Source organism: Oryza brachyantha, chromosome 7 (genome assembly GCF_000231095.2).
Source record: "Oryza brachyantha chromosome 7, ObraRS2, whole genome shotgun sequence".
Taxonomy (NCBI): domain Eukaryota; kingdom Viridiplantae; phylum Streptophyta; class Magnoliopsida; order Poales; family Poaceae; genus Oryza; species Oryza brachyantha.
In genome coordinates, this window is record NC_023169.2 from 14111339 (window position 1) to 14122722 (window position 11384).

The 11384-nt window shown below is 42.7% G+C and overlaps 2 protein-coding genes across 2 annotated transcripts; both read left to right on the forward strand.

Annotated features, from left to right (window-relative positions):
- Positions 1 to 1990: 1990 nt before the first annotated feature.
- LOC102719134 lies at positions 1991 to 5681 on the forward strand. The gene is made up of 8 exons (XM_015839201.2): positions 1991 to 2112; positions 2516 to 2680; positions 3042 to 3233; positions 3763 to 3841; positions 3936 to 4084; positions 4259 to 4340; positions 4527 to 4591; positions 4999 to 5681. Exons 1-8 carry the CDS (start codon positions 2008 to 2010, stop codon positions 5404 to 5406), a joined length of 1245 nt encoding a protein of 414 aa, XP_015694687.1. The 5' UTR covers positions 1991 to 2007; the 3' UTR covers positions 5407 to 5681.
- A 442-nt stretch (positions 5682 to 6123) lies between these two features.
- LOC107304559 (anthocyanidin 3-O-glucosyltransferase 2-like) lies at positions 6124 to 8058 on the forward strand. Its single transcript, XM_040526097.1, has one exon. It carries the CDS (start codon positions 6266 to 6268, stop codon positions 7727 to 7729), a length of 1464 nt encoding a protein of 487 aa, XP_040382031.1. The 5' UTR covers positions 6124 to 6265; the 3' UTR covers positions 7730 to 8058.
- Positions 8059 to 11384: the final 3326 nt, after the last annotated feature.

The window sequence follows — 11384 nt, forward strand, 5'->3', positions numbered from 1 at the left end:
GAGGGAGTTAGGGCATTGGCGTCGTTACTCATTTGTTGTATCTTGCACTGTCTATTTGAAGTGTAACACACTTATGGTGAGTTGTCTGCTTGTCTTTATTTGAATTGCTCCTAGGCTAGGTCATAACTTCTTAGGGGTTGGAGCGACGGGCCAATCCATTCTTCGAATGAGTTGTCCCTCTATCCAAGAATAACATAGGTTATGTACCAATATAATTATTGTGTCTTAATCCCATCATTTTTTTTCGAACAATGTGAAGAGAACCCCACCATTTTTTTTCGAACAATGTGAAGAGAACGTCAATGGTAAATACATCATGAAAATCATAAAAAATTTGATGGCTACTCTAGAACGCCTAATTTAAGCTGATAGTTTAGCCAAGACTTTTATCACGCTTTCTTATCATTCAGATACACTTCGAAATGTCAAGGCTTTTATCACGCTTTCTTATCATTTAGATACACTTCGAAATCAAAATACCATACACTCCAAAATCGACTACTTTATAAAGAATGAAATTTATCTTCTGTTTCTGGTGTCATTCATTGGCAAACAGAGAAAAAAATGATTGAAGAGGACAGGTGCACACAGTACACCAAAGTGGGGACTCCATATTGCACTGTGATGATGTAACCCTGGGTCACTAACGGCACGATGAAATGTGACCGGGTAGAGGTACTAGTACTGCTGCCACTCTTTGATCAGCCGCATGTAATCACCCATGGCTTTTGTTAGTCAACCATCCACTATCCGTTTCCTTTTCTCGTTTATTTCTAGCCGACAAAACAGAGGTAATAGTTTTCCTTTTATTTGGTCTTCTATGTAATCCATTTGATTAATTGGAACCCATGTCAGCATGTTGCTGCTCTATTTGCTGTTTTTGTTTTGTTTGGCTTCCATTAGTTCTAGTTTGGTGGACACTGGACAGCTGTTGGATACTTGTGATTAGAAGTTTTTCCAAGTTTAGAGGCTGCTGACAGTGTTTCATATGGTACAGTTTGCCTTTGTTTTTGTCGGAATTAATGATGATAAACTTGGCAGTAATAACGAAAGGCTCTGTGATGTGACGGCCCTATATGGTGTTTTGCGTGGTTTGATTTTGTGCCGACTGAAAACTGAATATTGGATTCGGCTCAGTTTTCAGACTAAAAGCATGAAATGAAACCGACGCATCATCGCCAGAGCAATTCCTTTCTTTTGCTTTTTTGTTTTTTTAATGTGATTATCTTCTTCGATCCAATCTTTTCGCTTTTGCTCATACTTATAAGTCAAATTTTAAATTTTAAAACTAGACTTTAGATTTTTTTTAATCGTAATTTATTTTTAGCTATGACTTTTAGATTACAAAGAATAAATATATAACAATTTTATTTACAAATTATTTTTTATTCATAAATATGTTGTTTGGATTTTTTTGATAAAACTTCCAAACAATCACCCTCTTGTTTTGCCGTATATTTTCTCCAATTCTTGTTTTTACCAGCTATCCTCTACATTTTCTGGATCAGGCAGGCTGCTGTTGTTCATTTCACATTTTTGTTACTTTCTGAAGCTACATTTTTGTTTCGTTTTGAGGGATATAGACACTATATTTTGTTTAGGGATCTTGACGCTGTATTTCACATTAAAGCTTTTTTGTGCGTTCCGTTTGTTTAACTGTCGACAACTTGAAACAGACCAAGATCCTGACAGGATTACGTTTTCTAGTGGGAAAGGCGTATCATGGCGGGAAATATGAGCAATTTTACGGTATTTGAGAAAATATCAGGAGGTGTTTTTTTATGTAAATTTTGATACTGCTGTTAGTAGGCACATATTTTATACTCCCGCATCTCCTAAATAACTTGCTCGGGAAATATATCTCCAGTAAAACGTGCCGTTTTGGGCCATGCTAGTTGGGCCGATACGGGGTCGCGGCTTACGTGCAGCCCATATTCGTTGGGCTGGTCTCGCATACCGCTGCTTCCTCCTACTCGTGGCCTCTTGCCACTCGCCATCCGGCGGAGGATGGAGGCGCAGGCGACCCACCGGCGAGCCGGAGAACGCGGCGGCGGCGACGGCGACGGCGGGTGCTCTGCCTCCATCGCCAAGCACCTCGCAAACCAGGGGCAGGTAACTCGTGAGCACGCGCCCCCACTTTCCCTTGTCCACCGCATCCTTTGCTGCTTTGCTCGCTGCCGCGGTGGGTTTCCGATGCCGAGTCCTGCACCCGCTTAGCTCAAATTCGCAGCTTCTCCCACTCGGATTTTTCGCGTTCCTCATCGCTATATTCAAGCGCGCGTACCTAATCGCAGCATTCTAGTTACAATTCTGCGATCGCCTCCTCAGTTGCGGTCGCCACTGCTGCACTGCCAGATCTACCTGAACCAGGCGGCTCACAGCGTTCTGCGGAATTCTGAGCATGCGTGCCTGCATGCTCACTGTCTTGTCTCTATATTTTGGTTCCTGGCAGATTGCAATTGTATATCTCATTGCTCTATACATGTGTCTGTTCAATTGTTCATTTCGTATTCAGGTCTTGAAGTGGCTGCAAGATTTCTCTGATAGGGTGGAGGAGAGAGCTAAAGGAGCTGCTGCAGAAGTCAATGGGCTGTTGGATGAGGTTGGGGCGCTGGAGCTGGATATGAAGACTGCGATGACCTTCTTCAACAAGCTAACCCACCAAAGGTTCATTGAACATGCAAGTAGAGGTTCCAAATCTGCACACTGCACTTGTCTTGGATTCTTCTAGTCTACAAAATTGTGCTTGCTTTGTGATTGATTTCTTTACATCAGAAAGCAATATAATTACCTTTTGGCTGTAGTAGTATTGTATTCATTTTATATATGTTCTGACTTGGTTCAGTCAAGTGCCCCTTCTTCAACTGTTATATTCTTGTTTTGATTAGTTTTATATAAGATATAAATATGATATTTATGATTTATCTCCTTATTCCGTAGTGGAAATTGCTTGGGATGCATGCTATGTATTTCCTTACTTTGCATCAAGATATTGAATAAGATATTACTGCTGACTGCTGCAAGTGTGATTTCAACTGCAGAAAATTTCAGACGAAGATAGTATGAAATTGAAAACGATGGAGAGCATGCGAGGTTCTATGCAATCCCAAGTGCCAGCTCAGGATTATGAACGTGATATTTTACCTAGATACAAACAAGCATTACACATAGGACTTTCTTCCTGTAAGGATCACTTCCGAAGCAAGGGCCGCTCAACAACCTCCGCATTCAGGGTAATGAGTTTGCTTTCAGTTCTTGATGAAACATTTCCCCCCAAAAACTTTTCCCTACAATTTTGTACCAGAATTTGTCATTACTAAAATTTTGCTGTGGAGGCTTAGGTTGATGCCAACTGCTTCCAGTTTTTAACTGTCAAAATTTATTTCAGTCTTGATTAATTTTGTTCCAAAATTTTGGCAAGATTTCCATCTTTCTGGCACATTAAGGTGAATTCGTTTTCTTGCCAAAACACGGCCAATTTCAAAAGCCTATTTCACGACCAAGTTTTGGAACACATTGCCAATGCAATTCAGCATGAACCCACCCCCTAGTCACCCCACATTTAGAAAGCAAAACCCAAAAAATTGTTGTGAACTACATATTGGCAATGTTTTCCAGCAAACTAATTATATGCCAAAACTGACGAAACGAATTTTGGTAGTTCTGTTTGGTAACCAGCTGGCATTATTCAGAAATTCGATAGTTTACATGTTTGTTCTATGTTAGCATTTCCAAATTATGTTTACTGCTTGGCTATTGAAGGCTATGTCTGCATGTGGTCTTCTTCCACATATAATTGGTTCTGAAGAGTACATTCATGATAACAGCTGTGGCCTTGCAGGTATAAGTATTATTCAATTGTTTTTGTTTAGAAAATAATAGTGTACTTTAATGTGAATATTCTCATGTGAGTTTTTCTATTTTGTTTCGAATAGATGATGTGCAACCTCTAAATGATGACTTCGGTTGGCTGCGGGACTTTCAAAGTGAGTCATCAGACTCATGGACTACCAATATCTCTGAGTCACAAACTACCAATATCTCTGAGTCACAAATTTCCGGGGCTCAGCGTAGTTATGAGAAGGTACAGTGTATTTATGGTTTGCTGCAAAAATGATGTGTTCTGCTACTGATCCGTTCACTATTTTATATGGAGTTTGTTTAAACTCCAATGAATATAAATATATAGTACTTCTAGTTGGTGCTGACACTAATGGAGTCTCCAGACCATTAATCTTGCATGCATGTTTCAATCCAGGGGGAAACAGACTCTGTGGTTTCTGCTGCACGAGAGTTCAAGGCAATGCTGGAAGCTGCACTTGTTAATCCCTACAAGTTGTGTATGTGATCCTTTCCCTCCTTCCATCCTAACTTGAACATCATATAATACCTTTATAATGTGCTAACTATAATCTTCATTTGCTCTGCCGTGTCCTCTCTTTCTATCTTTGTCCAATTTAGATATAGTTTCCTTTCCTGTTATGATTTTCCTTTTCATTCATTTTGATAGACCATGCTTTTCACAGATGATGATGATGCAACTATTACAGCACAAGATGCTTCTGTAGAGAAGGAGTTAAGCACAAGTGAGGTACATCATAACCTTGCTGTGTCATTGTAGTTTGGACTTTGAGTATCTTCAACGTATATTTTCTGTCTAGCTAAGTTATATGATAACCTTAAGTGCGAGATGAGATCACATCTGGCGTTCTACTCCCAAACATCAGACAAAGCTTGCCTCTTTTAATTCTTCACTCAACTTTTAAATTTCTCTTTAGTTGTAAGATTTCATATGAAGCTCAACATGTTAATAATTTGTGAGTTCTTGCTTTTAATTGTTTACTCTGGTCCAGTGGATGCTTTTCTGTCGAAAAGTATATGCTGATATGCCTATTTGGGTAATATGATACCAATACAAGAAATTATTTCTTCATTCCTAATTTCCAGTTCCTTTAAGAAAATTATATCCCTAATAAAGTTGCCTTGTGATGATTTTAGGACCCAGTTATGCTGACAGGGACAAGTGAAGCAACAAGCGGAAGATCAGCACAAGAAAACTCTGATGATAAAGGACTTTTTGCAAGCTTGCAAAGCCCAGACATGAATCCTCATGACATCTATTCTGCTTTGGTTAGAGAAGGCCTGTTTGATAGTGGTGATGAGATCCTGTCTATGGATACAGGGGAGTCTGCTGGTACTCCTGTTTCAGCCCTAGCGTCAGGTTTAGGAAATCTTGCCATTGCTCATCCAGCTGAAAGGAGCTACTCAATAGACGAAACAACAAATGAGGGACACTTAATTGAAGGGGATGATCCATCACCATCAGAGAAAGACGAAGATAACCAGACTGATGCACATGGTGTGTCTTCGCCAGAGACAGAAGATGGTGTTTTTAGACCATCCTAGCCATGCTGATATTGGTCACTTTCTTCTCAAGTGAAGTTCTATTTGTCAGTCAAAATCTACAGCATATGCCAATGAAGACTGAAAAGATGTTCTTCTTGGCAATGATTTAGACAAGGAACACACTTTTACTGTCATGTGCAACTAGCAAACTTTGTAATATGTTCAGTAGATGCAGAAATGCAGTTTAGTTACTTCGATATCAAAAATAACGTATTGAAAATACATCATTTCACAACTATATTATTGATGAAGATCAAGGCTCCCATCATTTCGCGGTTGCAAACACTTATAAGCTTTTAAAAAAAAAGAAATTTTAGAAGTTAATTTTAGACTTTATTTGGTGGGTTATTTTATTATGGTTTATTTTGTGGTTTTACTTTTGAATCGTTATAAAAGTTTTCACCATTTCTCGTTGGCAAAAATGCAGTTATAAAATGCGAAACGATAGGAACCCAATAATTCGTTCAGTTGAGTCCGCTGAAATCTGCACCGTAGAATATCCAAGACCGCCGTCGAGGTCTAGAGGATGAAGAATTTGGCACGCCAAAACCATCGCGCGATCGAGAGGCTGTGGTTGTGCCCGGTGGCAAACAAGATGGGATCTGGATTTCTGGAACGACGAAGACAGCATGCTGCATAGAAATGTCGTCGACTGAATCGAGGAGGAGCACGATCATGCCATGTCTTGCATGAGTGACCAAACGAGAAAAAAGATGATCGGACGAGACGATGAAACGGCGGACACTCGTATCGTTCACGGTTACTGCCAAAAAGTTTCTCTGCTTTCTTTATATGCTGAGACTCTGAGAGCTTCGGTGCAAGCAGGTAGCAAATTATTCTGGTCTGTACGTGCGCGTCCATGGCTGGCTCAACCATCGTCCTCGTCCCGGCCTGGGGATCCGGCCACTTCATGTCCGCGCTGGAAGCCGGCAAGCGGATGCTCGGCAGCGGCGGGGCCGCCGTCTCCCTCACCGTGCTCATCATGCGGGCGCCGACGGAGACGAAGGCCGCGGAGGTCGAGGGACACGTGCGGCGGGAGGCGGCTTCTGGATTAATGGACGTGCGCTTCCGGCGGCTCCCCGCGGTCGAGCGACCCACCGGCTGCGTGGCGCCCGAGGAGTTCACGTCCCGGTACGTCGAGCTCCACGCGCCCCACGTCAAGGCGGCCATCGAGGGGTTGGCGTCGCCGGTGGCCGCGGTCGTCGTGGACCTCTTCTTCACGCCCCTGCTCGACGTGGCCCACGAGCTCTCGCTGCCGGTGTACGTGTACTTCGCCTCCACCGCCGCGTTCCTCGTGCTCATGCTGCGGCTGCGGCTGCCGGAGCTCCGGGAGTACCTGACTGTTGGGTTCGAGGGGAAGGAGGCCTCGGTGAACGTGCCCGGGCTGCCGCCGGTGCCGCCGTCTCACATACCGGTGTGCCTCGTGAACAAGACGGTGAAGAACTACGACTGGTTCGAGTACTATGGCCGCCGCTTCATGGAGGCCAAGGGCATCATCGTGAACTCGTCCGTCGAGCTCGAGGGAGCGGTTCTGGCCGCGATCGCCGACGGCCGCTGCGTGCCCGCAGCCGCCGGTCGCCCCGCTCCGGCGATCCACGCCATCGGTCCGGTGATCTGGTTCGACAGCCCGCCGCCGGATCAGCCGCACGAGTGCGTGCGGTGGCTGGACGCGCAGCCACCGGCGTCCGTGGTGTTCCTCTGCTTCGGGAGCATCGGCTTCCTCGACGCGGCGCAGGTGAGGGAGGTCGCCGAGGGCCTCGAGCGCTGCGGCCACCGCTTCCTCTGGGTCCTGCGCGGCCCGCCCGCCGGCGACGTGCGGTACCCAACGGACGCGAACCTGGGCGAGCTTCTCCCAGAGGGGTTCCTCGAGTCCACCGCCGGGAGGGGGATGGTGTGGCCGAGGTGGGCGCCGCAGAAGGACATCCTCGGCCACGCCGCCGTGGCCGGCTTCGTGACGCACTGCGGCTGGAACTCGGTGCTGGAGAGCCTGTGGTTTGGGGTGCCGATGGCGCCGTGGCCGCTCTACGGTGAGCAGCACCTCAACGCGTTCGAGCTCGTGGCCTGTATGGGCGTGGCGGTCGAGATGATCGGGACGACGACGAAGGACGGTGACGCGGTGAGATCCTTCGTCGGGGCGGCGGAGGTGGAGCGCGCGGTGAGGAGGCTGATGCCGGGCGGCGGGTCGGAGGAGGGGAGGAAGGCGAGGGAGAAGGCCGCGGAGATGAGAGCCGCCTGCAGGACTGCCGTGGAGGAGGGCGGGTCGTCGCACGAGGCGTTGCAACGTCTCGTGCGTGAGATTTTGGAAGGCCATAGGAGGCCGTAGCTTGAGGACGAGGAGCTGTGACTGTGAGGAACTGATAATTCGGTATTAATGGTTAGTCACCCACCATTATTTCCCCGGTTTAGTCTCCTGAGAGTTCGATTATTTGACATCCTGATCATATGGTTTTATATATCATTGTTACAAGTATTAACCTAAACAATTTAGTAAAAAAAAATATCAAATCATCGAATGTATCTCTCATCACCGTCCATTTTTTTACAAAGCAATTACAGACGTCTTACTCTTCTTGTATGTACACCTGCACGCTTAGCCCTATGATCTCTCAATTTTTAGAAACAAATGTTAGCATATATAGATGCTTATATAATCATATTTACTTTTATCCCTATAAATACACGCCACCCTACCGCTACAAGCATCTCCTACATGTTGGACTGCCAGGGTAAATTTTAGAAAACAGCAATATATTACTTTATGAAAACTGCCACTTTGCTGTAATTTAGATTGATATTTCACAAAACCATAATTATAGCAAACAATTGATTATATCATAAAATAACAACTTTACCCTCTTCATGTGTTACATGTGGGCTTAACTTACACGGACATATGTGTATGGCATTTGGGCCCAAAACAAGCAGTTATATGAAATTTAGTCATCTTGATATTAACAAAGCCATCATATACACCTTTCCGTCAATCGGTATATCACCTACCAATAATTATCTATAAAGTGAACACGAGTTAAATCTTGGACTTAACCAAGTGGATAGGTTCCACCACAGGTAATCGAACCAGCTAAGCTATGCTCATTTCGATCCTTGGCGTGATGGCATCTCTATTGATTGTGAAATCTAAGATAACACAAGTAAATGACTGATAGCATTGATTATGCCATCCTCCTGTGCGATTTGCTATATGCTTCTCGACTGAGTTTTCACCACCTTTGGGAATCTCGAGGAATTTTCATGAATTGGGCCACTCCACTCTAGAGGGTGGCCTCCAACTTCATCAACGAGGCCCAAAGATTTACTCTCTTGGGATAGTGATCAACCAACCCTATCTCCATGTCCATGGGCCAAGCCACACAACATGTTGAATTGGTAGGATGCAGTGATGGGCTACAACTCACGACTAGATTTAGGCTACATTCCGTGGAGGTGGATATAAGTTAACTTACCCGATATGGAAAACGTAGTAATAGATAAGTATATAATTAATTGATTATTAATTATTAAAAAAATAAAATAGATTAATATAATTTTTAAAACAACTTTCCTATAGATTTTTTTGCAAAAAATATACCGTTTAACAGTTCAGGAAGTGTGCGTGTGGAAAACGATGGTGATAAGTTAACTTATAGCCTTGCCGAACGCGGCCTTACTCCAATTTCCTATGCTAAGCCCACCATATCTAAATGAAGATGATAAGTTATTCTCACGTGTTAGTCAAGCCACGGCTTCCCCAAATCTAGATTTAAGCCTATTTCTATAGACAACCTTTAAATAAGCTTGGTTGACATGCACTTCATCTGGTTAAGAGATATAATCCCCATGTCCTAAAATATAAACACCTCTAGAGAAAAAATATATCTACATAAAAATATTATCCTAAAAAAATGTGTCTATAAAGATTATACACTATATATATATATACTCCCTCCATATTTTTTTTACGACACCGTTGATTTTTAGGTTCACGTTTGACCATTCGTCTTATTCAAAAAAAATTATATAATTATTAATTATTTTGTTATAATATGATTTATTATTATAGAAACTTTAATTATGCATTATAATTTTACATATTTGGATATAATTTTTGAATAAGACGAATGGTCAAACGTAATTCTAAAAGTCAACAGTGTTATACATAAAAATATGGAGGGAGTGTTGTATATAGAAAGTTTATGTTTACAAAGTTTGTATATATTTGAAGTGTTTGTGCAGGTTAGTGACGCGTGAATAACATGAGCTCCTCGCCTCCCTCCCATTGGCGTCGGGCTCTCTGCTCCGCCTTGCTACTCCTCCCGCCACTCAATAGGTCCAAAGGAGGTCCAAAGGAGTTTTGACGAGTTCAGATACATTTATGTTCATCAGTTTTTAATAGGCTGCACATAAGTGTGCAAAACTGGTTTTTCCTGATCAGATGGTGATTGAGTAGCAGTATGATGTTCCACCGTTGATTTAGGGATTGCTTGCACATGATAATTGTCCTGTTAATTACTGATTCGAGGCTTTCGTCTCAAAAAAAAAGGGTCCCATACTACTCATCTTCGGATTAGGGATGACAATTCAGGTACGGGTACCGGGTACCCGCCGGGTACCTGACGGGGTCGGGTATGGGTATAATTTTTTACCCGCGGGTAGTACCGTACCCGACCCGAATCAACACGGCTACGGATACGGGCACGGGTATTTCCCTACCCGCGGGTAACCCGTCGGGTACCCGAACGTAGCCCACATATTGAATTTTGGCTAAAACCTTATTATGTTAGTCATGTAATAATATTTATGATATACTCCCTTTTAGCAAAAAAATTTGATGTGACCTATGTCTTGAACTTTTGATATGTGATGCAATATTGAATTGTTGAGTCTAAATATCAGATAATGTGCTATGTGCTATTATTATTGCTATGATTAGTTTGTTGTATTTGTTGTAATATTTTATTATGAGCAATATGTTGTATTTGTTGAACTTTTTATGTGTGATGCAATATTGTATTATGAGCGGTATGTTTAGTTTGTTGTATATGTTAAAATGATTATCTTGATGTGCTTTTGACATGTGAAATGATAGACCCGACGGGTACCAGATACCCGTCCAGTACCCGATGGGTACGAGTATCATATTTTATCAGCGGGTATAGGTACGGGTAAAAAATTCTACCCACGACCTTCGAGTTGGCGGGCGGATAATTACTCTACCCATACCAAACCCGACCCGTTGTCATTCCTACATCGGATCTTCCCCTTGGCTGGCGCACTGGAGAGGCAAGCAGACAATGGGCCTGGCGCCTTGCTCCAGCATTGCAATTTGCAAGGCCTCTTCTTCGGTCCCGCGCCTCGCGTCGTTTCTATTTACCTGAACTTGTCGTCGGAAAAGTTTTTTAATGGTCGGATATCTACCCATTTGTTCATGTGACCTAAACAATTATTTAAAAACTAACACATTGGTTCGCACATATATAGATAGGTTCTTATCTTGATATCGATTATTTTTATTTTTATTAGAATTTCAGATTTTCTATGTCGATCCTCATTTTACATTTCTTGTTTTTTAAATTCATTGTTTGTATTTATACTTGTATTATAAACTGTACCGATACATAATTTCCGATACATAATTTTATGCTGGTGGCTACCGACGGTGGAGAAGGGATTTTCTTTTTTATATTTTTCCCAATGTGTATATATAATTGAGTAGTATGATTATTGATGTAGTATATCCAATCCATTATATTTATCCACAGAAAATGTCACCATATAAATGAGAAGGTAACTAAATATAGATATAAGGCATTTAACCAAATAAAATCTTTGTATATAACATTTGCATATACAACCAACCAAACAACGGTACGTCGGTCGCAATATTGACACGCACGAGGCCACGCGTCCAATGGACCTGGTATAACTAGGCCTGCCAATGGATTTCGATCCAATCCAAATTCACTCTAATCCATCTCTTT